Below are 18230 nucleotides of genomic sequence, written 5' to 3'. Positions count from 1 at the left end.
TAAAGAGCCTTTAAAACCCAATAACAACAACAACAACAACAAAAACAATTTAAAAATGAAAAAGGGGACTGGGGCTGTAGCTCTATGATAGTGCAATTGCCTTGCATGTGTGAGGCACTGGGTTCGATCCCCAGCACCATAAAAATTAAGGTACTGTGTGTCCATCTACAACTTAAAAAAAAGGGCTTGAATAGATGTTTTTCTAAAGAAGTTGGACACATCCAATAAGCACATGAAAAGATGCTCCATATCACCAGTCATTTGTCAAATGCAAATCAAAATCATAATGAGATATTATTTTAAACCAATGGAATGGCTATAATAAAGGGGGGGGGGAATAAAAAACAGAAAAGAACTAGTATTGACCAGGATATGGAGAAATTAGAACCTTGGTACGTTGCTGGTGGAACTCTAAAATGGTAGAGTTTGGTGGTTTCCCAAAGGTTAAACATACTCATTCCTTTTTAAGACTGATTAATATTCCTTGGTATGTATTCATTCATTTTTGTTTATTCATTCATCAGCTGATGCACATTTGTGTTGTTCTCACCTTTTGACTACTATGAACATGCTACTTTGAACATTGGGGTTCAAATACCTATCAGGTCCCTGCTTTCAGTACTTTTGGATATATACCTAGCAGTACAACTGCTGGTCATATAGTATACATTCTCTTGCCATAAGTATTGTATGTTCACAGCAGCATTATTCACAATTGCTAAAAAGTGAAAATACCTCAACTGTCCATCAGCTGGTGAACTGATAAATAAATGTGGTATATTCATACAATGAAATACTATTTGGCATATTTGGCAATAAAGAGAGTCAAGTTAAAACTGGGAAAAATTCCCTGACCATGGTGATGCATACCTGTAATCCCAGTGGCTCAGGAGGCTGAGGCAGGAGGATTATGAGCTCAAAGCCAGCCTCAGCAATTTAGTGAGGTGAGAAGCAACTTAGTGAGACCCTGTCTCTAATAAAATACAAAAAGGGCTGGGGATGTGACTCAGTGGTTAAGCATCCTGGGTTCAATCTCTAGTACCAAAAAAATAAATAAAACAAAACTGGGAAAAATTCAATTTTGGTGGAGTGTATCAATGTCAATATTCTGATTATCATCTCTTTTTCTTCTTTTTTTTTTTGTGGTTCTGGGGATTTAACCCAGGGCTTTGTGTGTGTGAGGGAAGTACTCTACCAACTGAGCTATATCCCCAGCCCTCTGGTTATCATCTTAATAAAGATGTTAGAAAAATTTCTTGTGAAGAACACTGTTAAAAGAGCTTTTCAGAGGAGGGTGGCAGAACATAAGATGAAGCTTTGTATGTATCTTACCCAGCACGTTGAATTTCTGTACTTCTTATCTCAACCTTAAGAGAAGGACAAAGATAATCAAGTGTGGAATTGTGATCATTTTGAGTAATTTTACCAGTGAGAAGCTCTATCCATGTTTGGACAGTTTCTGTGGGTTCGGTTGCTTTGATGTGTTTGAGAGTTTCATCCAGTAAAACATCACCTGTTGGGCTGTCTGACTTTAGCAGCACCTTTGAGAAAAGAAGAAACAAAAAACCTTGAGTTGTTTACTTCATTTAAATTAAAATCTTTCAGTACTATAGTTTCATAATACACTTTTCCCTGTCCTGAGAAAAGGTGGTTTTGGTTTTTTGGGGGTACCAGGGATGAACCTAGGGGTGCTTAACCACTGAGCCACATCCCCAGCCCTTTTTATTTTTTTATTTTGAGACAGGGTCTTGCTAAGTTGCTTAGGGCCTTGCAAAATTGCGGAAGCTGGCTTTGAACTTGTAATCCTCCTCCCTCAGCCTCCATAGCCACTGGGATTATAGGCTTGTGCCTCTGTGCCCAGCCTGAAGAAAGTTTAAAATATGATGTGTTAGGGAGAAGAGAAAAATAACATTTGAAGTGGACCCTAGAGACAAAAGAGATATAAATAATAACGAAGGGAAGATTTAATAATTTCCTTGAGTCTGAACAACCACCTGTGAAACTGTTAACAAAGGTAGGAAAAAGCCAGGAAAGAAAGCCAGTTTTGGAGAAAAGCTGATTTTTAAAAAAATTTTATTTTTAATTTTTACAGTGCTAGAGATTGAACCCAGGGACTTGCTCATGGTAGGCAAGTACTTTACCACTGATCTATAGCCCTGGACCAATAAATCTGGTTTTCTTTTTTTAGTACCAGTGATTGAACCTAGAGACAGACCCTTAACCACTGAGCTACCTCTTCAGCTCTTTTTATTTTTGGAGATAGTCTTGGTAAGTTACTTAGAACCTCACTGACAAGTTAGTTAAGTGAGGCTGGCTTTGAATTTTGATCCTTCTGCCTCAGACTCCCAAGTTGCTGGAATTATAGGCATGCACCACCACACCAGGCTCAATAAGCACAGTTTTAACTGATATTGGACAGCCAAGTGGAATTGTCCAGACAAACCAGGCATGGCAGCATATATCTACAACCCCAGCTACTTGGGAAGCTGAGGCAGGAGTATTGCAAGTATGAGGCTACCCTCAGCACCTTAGTAAGGGTGTCTCAAAATAAAATTTTTAAAAATGGCTGAAGGGCTGGGGCTGTAGTTCAATGGCAGAGTGCTTGCCTAGCATGTGTGAGGTACTGGAGTCAATCCTCAGCCCTGCATAAAATAAACAAATAAAAAAAAATGCATGTTGTCCATATACAACTACAAAAAAAAAAAAAAAAAAGGCTCAGGATGTAGTTCAGTGGAAGTTTAGAGCACCCCTGGATTCAACACCTAATAGTAAAACAAAAAGAAAGAAAAAGGTGGGGGATGAGGAGGAGGTAAAAAAGCAGTGGAGGACAAGAAGGAAGAAGAGGAAGAGGAGGAGGATTTTCCTGGAGGATGAATAAGACATGCCTAGAAATTTGGGAGTTAATTTCACGTAGGTGATAGATACAGCTGCAAAGTTAAGTGGTATTTTCAAAAGGATAGAAAATCATATAACAGAATACAAACTGAGACTTTTATGCTAAGGAATGGAGAAGTAAAGGAAATGGGGTATAGTACAATATAAAGAAAGACCAATAATGGTGAAAGTTTCAAGTAGGAGGGGGTGCTCAAAAATGTCAAATGCCACACACAGGTTAAAGGAGAAAAATAAAGAAAGGAAGCTGGTTCTACCTAAGGATGTAGGTTTTAGAAGAGAGCTTAGAAGTTGTAAGCAGAAAAAATTAGTAAGAAAATGAATACAGAAATATAATTCCGGAAGAAAAAAAGGAATATAGTTTTTATGTTGGAATAGACTTGTAGTATATGGAAGAACTGAACACAAAATAACCAAAAAAACTGACCCACTCAGATGATTCCCTCTGCTATATAATATTATATTTCATAATGTTATAACTATAGAAATAGAGGGAGAAATAACACCATTCTAAATGTAATTTTCTGTATAAAAAAGACAAAACTCATGAGCTTTCTATGACTTTTTTAAAAAAATATTTTTAGTTGTAGATGGACACAATACCCTTATGTATTTAATTTTATGTGGTGCTGAGGATCAAACCCAGGGCCTCCCATGTGCTGGACAAGCACTCTACCATTGAGCTATACCCCCAACCCCCTATGACTCTTTAGACTAAGGTTAGTTAGGTTACTCCCTCTGCTACAGGAAAATTAAACCTGTTTATTCATGGGACAGCTGAGTCAGAGATATTTATCATGTCTTACTATTCAAATCTTCTTATTCTTCCAAAATGTACTCTTGGTATTTGCCTTTCCATAAGTTTAGAGGATGTTCATAGAAGATGCTGTACCTTTCTGTCTAGTAGTCGCTTCTTACGCATGGTGGGGGGTTCCAGAGAGATTCGACCCCGCATGGCTAGTTCTATCAGGATGCCCCCTCGCAGGCCAGATGATATACAGTCATTCCAGAAAGATGTATAACCCTAGGAAAGAGGAAAAGAACAGAAACAGTGTTCTGAAATGGGTACTGACTTCTAGCCAGCATCCTAAGTATAAGATGTGGTTTTTGTGAATCATTTCAAATCACTTGAACTTAAAGCAAAGTAGACAATGGAATGTTTCTTTAATCTCCTTAATCTAAACTTCCCCAAATATTATTTTCTGTCTAACTTCAAGCTCTTTAGTGAATTCCTATAGCTTGGCTGCTAATTAACTGGCATGCTAAATTTTAATTTTTGAAAAGAACTTTGACTTTTTTTTTTTAGAATTTTTTTTAATATTTATTTTTAGTTTTCGGCGGACACAACATCTTTGTTTGTATGTGGTGCTGAGGATCAAACCCAGGCCGCAAGCATGCCAGGTGAGTGCGCTACCGCTTGAGCCACATCCCAGCCCTGGCTTTTTTTTTTTCCAATATATTTTGTTTTTGGTACTGAGCTACTTCCCTAGCCCTTTTTATATTTTACTTAGAGATAGGGTCTCACTGAGTTCTTAGGGCCTTGCTAAGTTGCTGAGGCTGGCTTTGAACTCTTTGTCCAACTTATCTCAGCCTCCCAAACCACTGGGATTATTATAGGTGTGTACCACCACACCCAGCTTTTTTTCTTTTTTTGGTATCAGGAATTGAACCCAGTGGACCTTTACCACTGAGTCACATCTCCAGCCCTTTTTAAAAAAAGTATTTTATTTAGAGACAAGGTCTCGCTGAGGCTGGCTTTGAACTTGCAAAACTACTGCCTCAGCCTCCCAAACCACTGGGATTATAGGCATGTACCACTGCATCCAGAGAATTTTGGCTTTCTAGAAGTGTTTCCATGATACACTAAATTTCAGACTAGGGTAAAAATACGACATAAAGGAAAAAAGTTAAACCATTTAGGTCTTTTACTTCCCCTAAATATGCTTTATATACAATTTTTGTTGTTGTTGTTGTTTTTCCAGGGCTGGGAATGGAACCCAGGACCTTGCACATGCTAGGCAAGCTCTCTACCTTGAAATTACATTTCTAACCAAGCAGGCTAATCTGACGGGAAGCTACAGAAACCCCACTGACTAGTTAAGGTGTCTTGGATATGTTATTTTAACCTTTCTTTCTTTCTTTCTTTTTGAGTTTGGTAAGTGTGGTTTTATTTTATTTTATTTTTTGTTACTTAACCTTTCTCAAGTGCAATATCCTCATCTGAAAAATGGGGACACTAGTATCCATTTTCATGCTTGCTGTGAGGATTAAATGAGATGAAATATATGAGAAAGCATTTAGCATAGTGCCTAGAATATTGGAGGTGTTTAAATGCTAGTTCCTCTTCCTTAGAAGCTACAGGGAATATATAAAAACATAAGAAGGGTTGGGTTGTGGCTCAGTGGTAGAGTGCCCGCTAGCACATGCAGGGCCCTGGGTTTGATCCTCAGCACAACATATAATAGATAAAATAAAAGTATTTTGTATAACTATAATTTAAAAAATAAATAAACATTTAAAAAAAACAGAAGAAGTTATTGTCTTAAGAAGCTAAAAGTCTAGCTGGAAAACCATGTAAGCTTGATGAAAATTGTTACAATATAAAGCAAATAAAAATTCATTTGAAAAAGCAGTAGAAGAGAGGCATAAATCACTTTTAGAGTAGTTGGGAACTCCTATAGGACTTTTACTGGGGGACTGAAGAATAAATAGGTTGAACCTGGCAAAGAGGGATGGTTTTCCAGGTGGAAGAAATCATCCAAATTCTACTTATTTTTCTTTTTTTTTTTTTTTTTTTAATTTTTTATTGTGGGTTGTTCAAAACATTACAAATTTCTTGACATATCATATTCCACACTTTGATTCTAGTGGGTTCTACTTATTTTTCAAAATGGTATCCTTAGCAAAATGTCAAGAAGGGAGATCACAAATATGTTTATAGACTCTAACTCAAAAGTTTAAAGAAAAATTATCAGATCAAGTTGGTTGGGATCAAGTGTGAAAAGCTTTGATGTTTTGAACTTTTAAATGAAAGGCAGATAGTGAATTCTGAAGATTATAAGGAAAGGGTTATGATTAACACAAGGAAGATCTATCAGTTATCAAAGCTGTTCAATATTTTCTGGTACTGGGGATTGAGCCCGGGGGCTCTACCACTGAGCTACATCCCCAGAACTAATTAACTTACTATCTATCTATCCATCCATCCATCTATGTTTTTCTTCTTCATTTTGTTATTATTATTATTTTGGTACCAGGGGCGCTTAGCCATGGAGCCACATTCCCAGCCCTTTTTATTTTTATTTATTTATTTTTTTTGAGACATAGTCTTGCTAAGTTGGTTAGGGTCTCACTAAATTGCTGAGGCTGGCTTTGAACTTGCAATCCCCCTGCCCCAGCCTCCTGAGTTGCTGGGATTACAGGTGTGCACTATAACACTCGGCTTTATTTTTTTTAATTTTGAGACAGGGTCTTGCTAAGTTGCTGAGGCAGGTCTTGAACTTGCAACTTTCCTGCCTCAGCCCTCAGGCATGCACCACTGTAACTGGCTCAACTTTTCAATACTCTTTAGCTGTATTTGGCTGTAGCTTTGTCCTTGGAGAGAAGCTGGGTGAAAGGTTAGCAGGTAGGGTCTAGCATGATTTTACACATTAGCAAGAGTTGTCCTAAAATAATCTTTTATCAATAGCAGTCATGTCTAATATTTATTGAGCATTTATTTATTGAATTACAAAGCTAACTTTAATACTTTGGGTTGTGCCCCACAGGAATAAAAACTACTGTGAAGGGGGCTGGGGTTGTGGCTCAGTGGTAGAGCACTTGCCTTGCATGTGTGAGGTACTGGGTTCATTTCTCAGTTCCATATATAAATAAATGAATAAAATAAAGGTCTATCAACAACCACTCCCCCAAAATTAAAAAAAAACAAACAAAACAACACTCCGAAGGGATAAGCCTCTCATTTCTAGGAGTGGCTCAGGGGGAAAGAGGCTACCTTAGAGACAGGAAGCATAAAAGGGATCAGCTGCAGATTCAGGGGAAAGGGAATGTCATGGATGATGAGACCTGTGAGCACTACCAGAGGAAATATGAGCCTGGTGGAACTGGTTCCAGGCACACAGACAGAGAGCAAGAGGGTTAGATATGCAGCCACAAAGTTATTTGGGTTCCTTCTTCTTGTTTGCCTTTTCTGCTTCTTAATGATCTCCAAGTTTCTCTGCTTGAAGACAGTCGCGAAAAGCTCTGGGCACCTTATATGAATCACTCTGCTTTTTTATATTCTTCTGGTAGCGGGTGGTGGCAAAAGAAGGAGCCTCACTGAACAATTTTTACGTGTGAGATTGTGCTAAGCTTTCTTAATCCCTTACCTGATTATATCTTCATAACAACCCTGTAAGAAAGGTAGTAGTAACTACTACTAACCCACAACTTAAAAATGAGGAAACTAAAGCTTACAGAGGTTATTTAGCAAAACAGAGGTAAATAAAAATTAAAGTGGCACAGATTTCAAAATCTTTTAAAATTCTGTTTTCCCTTTTTATTAGCTTAGAAGTTATGCATTTGTTTATTTTTTAAAAATACCTTTTATTATTTTTTCATGTGGTGCTAAGGATGGAACCCAGTGCTCTACCACTGAGCTACACCCCTACCCCTGCATTTGTTTCCCATTGATTTATTTACTGATACTGGGGAGTGAAAACAGGGGTGGCTTAACTACTGAGCCACATTCCCAGTCATCTTCTGTATTTTATTTAGAGACAGGGTCTCACTGAGTTACTTAGGGCCTTGCTAAATTGCTGAGGCTGGCTTTGAATTCAAGAACCTCAGCCTCCGAAGCTGCTGGGTAGGTAGGATTACAGGTGTGCACCACCATGCCTGGTGCATTTGTTTCTTTCAGAAGTTACCTGGTGACATTTTATTATGCATGGCAATTAATTTAAAATTAACATAAAATCTAGCCAGGCATGGTGGCTCACACCTGTAATCCCAGCAACTCAGGAAGCTGAGGCAGGAAGATCGCAAGTTCAAAGTCTCACCAATTTAGCAAGGCCCTAAGCCACTTACTGACACCCTGTCTCACTATAAAAACAAATAAATAAAAAAGCTGGAAATGTGGCTCAGTGGTTAAGTGCCTCAGAGTTCAACCTCCAGTACAAAAAAATTAAAAATAAATGAAATTAACATAAAATCTAAATATGAAAAACTAATATATTTACCACTCTCCTAGTTGTCCAATACTTTATCTTTTTTAAAAAAAATATTTATTTTTTAGTTTTAGGTAGACACAACATCTTTGGTTTTTTTTTTTTAACGTGGTGCTAAGAATCGAACCCAGTACCTCATGCATGCTATGCGAGCGTGCTACCACTTGAGCCACATCCCCAGTCCTACTTTATCTTTCTTTATCTCACAAATAAGATATTAATGATCATCATTATTATTTTATAAGGGTAGCAATTGTTTAGATTTACTCAGATGATTACCATCTGAGTAAATACTCATATGATTACCATTTTTTTTCTTTTTTTAAAATGTCCTTTTATTAACTTTTTTTTTTTTTTTAGAGAGAGAGAGAGAGAGAGAGAGAGAGAGAGAGAGATAATTTTAATATTTATTTTTTGGTTTTCGGCGGACACAACATCTTTGTTTGTATGTGGTGCTGAGGATCTCACCCGGGCCGCATGCATGCCAGGCGAGCGCGCTACCACTTGAGCCACATCCGCAGCCCCAATTACCATTTTCTTTGCTCACCATTCCTTCTTGTATATCAGACCTCCTTTCTCATACTACTTTCCTTGTATCTAAATTTGAACTTTTAAAAAATATTTAATTTATTTTTTGTTTTTAGTTATAGGTGGACACAATGTCTCTATTTTTTTTCTTTCTTTTTAACGGACTTTAATAGAGGAATCAGGAGTATAGAAAACAAAAACTGCAATGATTTCCCACACAATCAAAAATGTCTCTATTTTACTTTATGTGGTGCTGAGGATGGAACCAAGTGCCTCACACATGCTAGGCGAGTGCTCTACCTCTGAGCCACAACTCTAGCCCTAAACTTGAATTTCATTAAGTGAAAGTCTGCTGGAAGCAAATTCTACTTTATCTGAAATGTCCTTATTTCACTACTATCATTCCTCTTTTTGTTTTTGGGGTATTTGTTTGTTTTTGGTACTGGGATTCAGATGTGTGCCACTGCTTCTGGCTCACCTATTAGATTTCAATTTTTGTGTTTTGTTTGGGAGCCCTTGGAAATTACCTTCTACTTTCCAAGGTTCAAGAATATATTATAAATTAAGGTTGTTCAAGATTTAAGGTCTGACCACCATACTGCTGGGGTAGGGGGCCTCTAATTCCAGTGTTCCCACTATAGCTAAGATGGTCTTTCAGATCAAGTATAATTCTTTATCTTTCTGATGTTCCTCCCAATCTTCAGGATTGAGTCTAAGTGGCATAGTATAGTATTCAACTCTCATCTTTCCTCCAGAACACTATGCTTAGATATCCTGAATTATTTTAAGTGCTTTTAATGTATTATTTTGCTATTGGCCTTTGTACACACTTTCTTCTAGACCTGGTAATCAATTCTCCTTCTTGTGATTAAGGATTATGTACAGAGGTCACATCTTCCATGTAACCATTGTTTCTAGCTCCACTTCACCCTCTGGGTATGCCTATATATACTTTTCTCTCATATCATCTATTGTATCACCTTGCAATCAACTGTCCTCATTAGACTATAAATTCCATTAAGGAGAGAGTATCCCTTATGAAGACTCATAGTATCTACTCAATAACTATCTCTTCTCTCTGTTTCTCTCTCTCTTTGGTACTAGGAATTGAGACCAGGAGTGTTTTACCACTGAGCTACATTCCCAGTCCTATTTATTTATTTATTTATTTGAGGTGATGGGGATTGAGCTCTGGCCTCATGCACTCTAATACTAAGCCACATATCCAGCCCTTTATTTTTTGAGATAGGGTGTCACTAAGTTGTCAAGGTTGGCCTTGAACTTGAAATCTTCCTGCCTCAGCCTCCTGAGATGACACAGGCATGCACCACCATGCTGTTGCTCAAAAAGTATTTCTTGAACACATAAATGTATAAGTGAAAGTAAGTGACAGGCATGGGGCCACACATTAATCCCAGCAACTCGAGAGGCTGAGGAAGGAGGCTCGCAAATTTGAGGCCAGCCTCAGCAACTTAGAGGCCCTAATTGGTGAGAAGTTGTCTCAAAATAAAAAAATCAAAAGGGCTGGGGATGTGTCGTAGTGGTTAAGCACGAGAGAGAGAGAGAGAGAGAGAGGAAGAGAAGAGAAGAGAAGAGAAGAGAAGAGAAGAGAAGAGGAGAGGAGAGGAGAGGAGAGGAGAGGAAGAAGACAAGAGAAGAGAAGGAGAAAGAGAAAGAGAAAGAGAGAGAGAGAAAGAAGTAAAATAAGTTAACCTGGCAAAAGCTCAGCTTGAGCCATAAACATCCCTTAAACATCTCCAAATTTCCTGAGGGCCTGAACATAACACTAGGATTAGTTTCCTCCCCTCTCTGACTCATGGGCTGCTTGAAGAGTCATATTTGTGACTCCTCTTTAAGGAGGAGATAGATTTTTTTTTTTGGTTTAATATTTGATTTCGTACAATTCAGCTGCCCAATTAAGGTTAAACTATAACTTACTTCAGAACATACAATTTATTCAGGCACATAACATACATATTCCGGGTAACTATAAATTTCCACAGGTGTGCAAACATTTCAGCCAGCATTAAAACATTTGGAGGAAAATTTCCTTTGTTTTTTCATTTCTTCCTGACATAAAACTTCTGTTTCAGTGATGTCAGATTGTCAACAGAACTGTAAATGAGAAGCACTGTAAATAAAGAAGCAATGAAGACCAGGATGTAGAAACTATGATTTTGAATATTACCCTTTCCCATCATAGCATCTTAAAACAAGTAAAACTCTACAAATGAGTTTTCAAACTTTTTTTTTTATTGAGTAATATCCAATAATAGGAAGAAGTATAACAACACATGTAGAGGGCTGGGGTTGTAGCTCAGTGGTACAGTGCTTGCCTACAACATGTGAGGCACTGGGCTTGATCCTCAACACCACAGAAAAATAAATAAAAAAAAGGTACTGTGTCCATCTAAAAATTATATACATATATGTATATATATGTATACATACATATATATATATGTATATATACACACATATATTAAAAACATGTAGAACTTAAAAAATAATTATAAAATAAATACCTTTACAACTTTAAGAAAGAGACAGGAGGGCTGGGGTTGAGGCTCAGTGGTGGAGCACTCGCTTGGCACGTACAGGGTGCTGGGTTCAATCCTCAGCACCACATAAAAATAAATAAATAAAATGAAGGCATTGTGTTCAACTACTACAACAACAACAACAAAAATTAAATAAATAAAAAAGAAAAAAAGAAAAGAGGCAGGATTTAGAAAAAGATAATCACTAAGAAAGAGATGACAGTACATAATAGTAATGTTTCCCGTGCACTATGGCTACAGATGACCAATAGAGGCTTGATGCTGTCATCTAGGGTAGTATCTTAGAACAGATTAATGATATGAATCCAGGTATAGAATAGCCTGCAGGCAAGGGAAGATAAAGAGTTATTTAATTTTCTAAGTTTCTTTTTCTATATGTCTAGCTTGTGAATTCTCAAACTATTCTCAGGCACTCCAAATAGTAGTAGTTTTTATCATTTTCTTTCTTACAATCTGTTACTTAGGAGAAAAAGGAATTTTCATTGTTATAACTGTCCAGGGCTATCTCCCTACAACTACTTAATTGAATTAAAATTTATTTATTTAAAATTTAAAATTAAGGAGTCTGTTAAAGGGCCAATAGTTTGGTATATCTGAGGAAGAAGTCCTAGCACAAACAGAGAAATATTTATCATTCAGTCACTAAATTTCATTATCAGAGGTTATATATATGAGGAAAAGTATATTTTCGGGCCTACTAAAAACAGACTTTCACATTATCTCATGAGCAACAGTCTTGGAAGATTGGTAGAATGACATCTTTGGATAGTGGATTTTGTTCTGCCTGATTTAAAAAATATGACTATATAAAAAAGAAAAAAAAAGATCACATTAGAGAATGTATAATTTATACAGTGAAAAACTCCTGGAATCTTATGTCCTCCAGATGACTACTATAAACAGCTTTGTGGGTATTTTTCCTAGATTTTTATTATATTTATATTTATATATATATATTAATTCAGATTATATTTAGAAATGAAATTACACATGATGGGTTTGGTGGCACATTCCTGTAATCCCAGCAGCTCGGGAGGCTGAGGCAGAAAGATCACAAATTAAGACCAGACTCAGCAATTTAGTTATTCCCTATCTCATGAGTTACTCCAAAAACAAAACAACAAAACAAACTGACAACAAAAAGCAAACTGGGATGTAGCTCAGTGGTAAAATGCCCCTGATTCAATCCCCAGTACCCAGTACCAAAAGAGAAATGAGATTATACTGAATGACAACATTTTTCACTTACCCATTATTTTGCATATCTTTCTTTTTTTTTTAACTTCATATTTTTCCACATTTTTTCATCAATGCATTATAGCTGTACTATTTTACATATATTTCCACATTAGTAAATACAGATGCACTATAATTTATCTAACATTCTGTTTATGTATATTTCAGTTAATAATAATTTTTTGTTATAAAAAATACTCATTTGTATGTGTTGAATAAATTCCTAAAAAAAATTTTTGGGTCAAAGATTATACATATTTGGGGCTGGGGATGTGGCTCAAGCGGTAGTGCGCTCGCCTGGCATGCATGCGGCCCGGGTGAGATCCTCAGCACCACATACAAACAAAGATGTTGTGTCCGCCAAAAACTAAAAAAATAAATATTAAAAAATTCTAAAAAAAAAAAAGATTATACATATTTTATGTGTAATAATGTCATTTTTCTCTTGTAAAATGTTGGGCAATGCAAATTCTATGAATACAGTCAGTCAACACTTTATACTGAATTCTTGCTTAGTTAAGCATTCAAAGTGTTCTTCCTTATTTGAACTTCCTTGAAGACATACCTTAAAACAACTTTGAACACTGACGATCATAAAGTTGGCTGCTTGGGGTAAAAAGAGGAAAAAAATCCAGGTGCAGTGGTGCATACCATACCTATAATCCTAGTGATTAGGGAGGCTGAGACAGGAGGATCACAAGTTCCAGGCCAGCCTTAGCAACTTAGCAAGGATCTAAACAATTTAGTGAGACCCTGTCTCAAAATTAAAAATAAAAATTGCTGGGGATGTGGTTCAGTGGTTAAGTATCCCTGGGTTCAATCACCAGTACTATTAAAAAAAAATTAGTTTTTGTTTTTTAAAATTTTTTGTAGTTACAGATGAACAGATCGCCTTTATTTTATCTGTTCATTTTTATGTGGTGCTAAAGATTGAACCCAGTGCCCCATACACATTAGGCAAGAGCTTTGTCACTGAGCCACAACCCCACCCCGAAAAATTAGTTTTACTATATTAAAAAAAATGATTTCTTGTTGGTGTGGTGTCACACACTTGTACTTCCAGATACTCAAGACATTGAAGCAGGAGGATTGCCAGTTCAAGGCCAGTCTGGGCAAACGAGCAAGACCTTGTCTCAAAATAAATTAAATTGGTTAAGGACATAGCTCAGTAGTAGAAGGCCCTTGATTAGTTCCCCAGCACTAGAAAAAAGAATTTTTTTTTTCCCTTTAACCTAAGCAATTCCACAGTAATAATCTATTTGCAAAGGCAGAGGGAAGTAAAATCTGGAGAAAATAGAGAGTTTCAATAAGATACTTCTGCAACAAGTTAAAATTAAAGTTAACTAAATTAAAAAAAGCAAAAGTCGAAATGGAAATGAAGCATCAAATGAAAAAGAGTGCAAAACTAAGACTGCAAGAATCCTGTTATATACCTCAAAATCTGGAAATGTCACCAGAATCCAAAGAGCAAAATACATTTTCCTTGAGGAAAAGTTTTTAATTAATTTATTTTTGTGTTTTCTTCTTCCTTTCTTTCAATATGAAAGAAAAGTCATATATATATAAATATATATATGAATGATATATATATATCAACTAGTTCCCCTTCCTTTATACCTCAGTAATTAATCTGAATTTTGTTTTTGTTTTTTTTTGTGGTGCTGGGAATTGAACCCAGGGCATGTGAGGTAAGCACTCTATCAACTGACCTATATCCCCAGCCCCTGAATTTTCTAACAGTCATGTACAACTAATTCAGATATGGGATTTCTATTCCCAGATTATATCATCAAGTAAATTAAGCATTCTTTTGAGGTACAGTATGCAATCCACATAAGAAAACTGTGAATCATCTTATTTACCTTTTTTTTTCATTCTATGTAAACCGAAACATAAAAATCAAAGAATAATAAGAATAGTAAATTATGAGCTCTCTTACAGAAAATAGATTTTTTAGGACACTTGTGTTCTGATAGTAATATTAGTCCACTTGTTGCTCAATTTTAAGAGCTAATTCAAGTGATCATTTTTTAAGTCTAGCAAATTGGAAACCAGTGTTTTAAAGACTTAAGGCTACATTATAGATGTTTATTTATTTATTAGTTGCACACAACACCTTTATTTTGTTTATTTATTTTTATGTGGTGTGAGGATTGAACCCAGGGCCTCACACAAGCTAGACGAGTGCTCTACCACTGAGCCACAACCCCAGCCCTAGATGTTTATTCTAAAGAACAGAAGAGGGTTTTATGCTGAGCATCCAAATAACATCTCTCTTTTTAGAATAAAAATCTCTTTTTATTTATTTATTTTTATGTGGTGCTGAGGATCAAACCCAGTGCCTCACACATGCTAGGCACGCGCTCTGCCATTAAGCTACAACCATAGCCCCCTAACTAAGGTCTCTTTGAGCACAAGAAAATTACCATTTGAGAGCCAAGACTGACAGAGTTTTAACAACAACAAAATAATAGTAGTAGTTACTATATATTGACCATTTATATTTACAGGTTCTGAGCTTAAAATTTTATATAATTAGTTAATTTAATTCTTAATAACAGTATTAATAAAATCCATATTATCTCTATTAAATAGGAATAATGTTTTATAGGATATGAAACCAACTTATAAAAATCAATAGCTTTCTTATATACCTATAATGAATTTGCTGATAAAGAAATAAGGGGAAAAAAAAAAAGCAGAGGACTAAATCTAACCATGGAGGTAAAAGACCTCTACTATTAAATTAGAGAACACTGGGCCTGGGGTTGTAGCTTAGTGGTAGAGCACTTGCCTGGAATGCTTAAGGCACTGGGTTCTATCCTCAGCACTGGGGTGGTGGCTCAGTGGTAGCGTACTTGTCTTACATGTGTGAGGCACTGGGTTTGATGTGCACTCAGCCCTCAGCCCCACATAAAAAATAAACAAAATCAAGTCATAAAAATAAAAATTAATTAATTAAATGAAGTTATTGTGTCCATCTACAACTAAAAAAAGAAAAGAAAAGAAAAAGAAATTATAGAACACTGAAGAAAGAAATAAAAGAAGACATTAGAAGATGGAAAGACCTCCCATGTTCATGGATAGGCAGAATTAATATTATTAAAAAGAGCCATATTAACAAAACAATATACAGACTCAGGGCTGGAGTTGTGGCTCAGGGGTAGAGTGCTTGCCTACCACATGTGGGGCACTGGGTTCAATTCTCAGCACAACTTATATAAATAAGTAAATAAAATAAAGGTCTATCAACAACTAAAACATATTAAAAAAACAATATACAGATTCGGTACAATCCCTATCAATATACTAAAGATATTTTTTATAGAACTAAAAAAAAAAAAAAAAAAAAGAAGGAAAAAAGTCCTAAAATTCATTTGGAAGATAGCCAAAGCAATTCTAAGTCAAAAAAGCAATGTCAGAGGCATCATAATTCTTGGCTTCAAATTAATTACTGACCTAGAGTAAAAAAAAAAAAAAAAAAACAAACTTCATGGTGCCAGCAGCAGTGGCACATGCCTGGGATCCCCGTGGCTCAGGAGGCTGAGACAAGATGATCAGAAGTTCAAAGCTAGCCTCAGCAAATTAGTGTGGGCCTAGGCAACTTAGTGAGATCCTGTCTCAAAATAAAAAACAAAAAGGGCTGTGGATGTGGCTCAGTGGTTAAATGCCCCTGGGTCCAATACCCAGTAACAAAACAAGACAAAAACAAGAACAATAAAAACCTGCATGGTATTGGCATAAAAACAGACACATGTAATAGAAGACACAGAGACAAACCCAGAGATATACGGTCATCTGATCCTTGCTAAAAAACATGTGTTGGAACTGGGTATGGTGATGGACACCTGTCATCCCAGTAGCTCAGGAGACTGAGGCAGGAGGATTGTGAGTTCAAAGCCAGCCTCAGCAAATTAGTGACATGCTAAGCAACTTAGTGAGACCCTGTCTCTAAATAAAATACAAAACAGGGCTGCAGATGTGGCACTGGTGGTTGAATGCACCTGAGTTCAATCCCCAGTACACACACACACACACACACACACAAAAAATATGTTGGAGACAAGAAAGACTTTTTTAACAACTTGTGATGGGAAAACTGAATATCTATATGTAGAAGAATGAAACTAGATCTCTATCTCTCACTCTGCACAAAAGTCAACTCAAAATTGATCAAAGACTTTGGAATTAGACCAGAAACTTGGCCATTGCCTCAAGAAAACATAGGGCCAACACTCCAACATATAGGTGCAGGCAATGACTTTTTCAATAGAACTACTAAAACTTAGGAAATAATACCAAGAATTAATACAAAGTATGGCATTAAATAAAAAAGCTTCTGCACAGCAAAAGAAACAAGAATATGGAGAACCTATAGAAAGGGAGAATATCTTTGTTAGCTACTCTTCTGAGACAGGATTAACATCCAGAATATATAAAGAACTCAAAAAATTTACTACCCAAAAAAGCAAGTAATCCAATCTATAGATGATCAAATTAACTAAACAGACACTTCTCAAAAGAACAAATATAAATGACAGGCAGATACATTTAAAAATTCCAATGTCTTTAGCAATTAGGGAAATGCAAATCAAAACTACACTGAGATTTCATCTCACTCCAGTTAGAATGACAGCCATCAAGAAAACAAATATAATAAACCCTGTAGAGGATGCAGGGAAAAAGGAACATTTTTTACATTGTTGGTGGGATTGTGAATTAGTACAACCACTATGAAAATCGGTAAGGAGGTTCCACAACACCACCATATGACCCAGCTATATAATATTCCCCAGTATTCATCCTAAAGAATTAGTCAGCATAATATAGGAATACTACATGTTTATAGCAGCACAATTCACTATTGCGAAATTATGGAACTGGCCTAGATGTCCATCAACAGATGAATAGATAGAGCAAATGTAGTATTTATACTAAGATTTTTATTTATCCATAAAGATGAAATTATGTCAATTGCTGGTAAAAGGAAAAAACTGAAGAACATCATGCTGGAAGTCAAAGGTTGTATGTTTTCTCTCACATGTGAAAGCTAGAGAGATAAAAAGGCCACTGAAAGTAGAAGTGAGTCAGGCGGAGTGGAGAAGAGTAGGAGAGAAGAGGTGCTAGGAAATGAAACTAACCAAATTATACATGCACACAATAAAACAGTATAATTACACTGTTGGTGGGATTACTAATTACAATCCCACCACCAAAATAAATATACCATTATACTGTGTGCATGTATAAATACGGAACAATGAATCCCATTTTTGTGCATAATTATGATAGACCAATAAAGAAAACTAGAAAATAAAAGGTGGTAACCAAGCATCATCCAGCGGCATGATAAATGAAAGGGAATTCTAAGAAAGTACTGGATGAACTTTGTAAAGAAATACAAAATTTAAAGTAAAACAAACCAGGGGGGTAGGTAATATGGCGGGAATATAAAAGATAAGGACAGATAAATAAGGTGGGGTTAGAGAGCCAGGAAAACATTGTCCTGCCTTCAAGGAGGCTGTAGTTTGGCCTTAAAAGTAACTGCCTGGGGTTGGGGCTGGGGCTGAGGCTCAGTGGTGGAGCACTTGCCTAGCATGTGTAAGGCCCTGGGCTCAATCCCCAGAACCACATAAAACTAAATAAACAAAATAAAGGTATTGTGTCCATCTACAACTAAAAATATTTTTTAAAAAAAGTAATGGGCTGGGTGCAGTGACTCATATCTCTAATCCCAGCTACTCAGGAGGCTGAAGCAGGAGTATCTCAAGTTTGGGGATAGCCTGAGCTATTTATTTATAAAAAATAA

General features: G+C 36.3%; 1 protein-coding gene across 3 annotated transcripts in view; it reads right to left on the bottom strand.

Annotated features, from left to right (window-relative positions):
- Golph3l (golgi phosphoprotein 3 like) overlaps positions 1 to 18230 on the bottom strand; it is a 44196-nt gene that overhangs the window by 12495 nt on the left and 13471 nt on the right. For 2 of the 3 annotated variants that reach the window (XM_046421922.2, XM_046421921.1), the window contains 2 exons: positions 3785 to 3916; positions 1427 to 1541 (listed from right to left, as the gene is read on the bottom strand). In XM_046421922.2, the coding sequence (XP_046277878.1) occupies positions 1427 to 1541; positions 3785 to 3916 (247 nt within the window). The remainder of the gene's footprint in view (positions 1 to 1426; positions 1542 to 3784; positions 3917 to 18230) is intronic. The other variant, XM_046421923.2, reaches the window with a different exon arrangement.

This window comes from Marmota monax, unplaced genomic scaffold (genome assembly GCF_021218885.2).
Source record: "Marmota monax isolate L192 unplaced genomic scaffold, Marmota_monax_Labrador192_F-V1.1 WCK01_AAM20220418_F8-fsc00108, whole genome shotgun sequence".
In the NCBI taxonomy this organism is placed as follows: domain Eukaryota; kingdom Metazoa; phylum Chordata; class Mammalia; order Rodentia; family Sciuridae; genus Marmota; species Marmota monax.
Note: the sequence above shows the minus strand (reverse complement) of the source record. Positions and strands in the feature narration are given on the sequence as shown.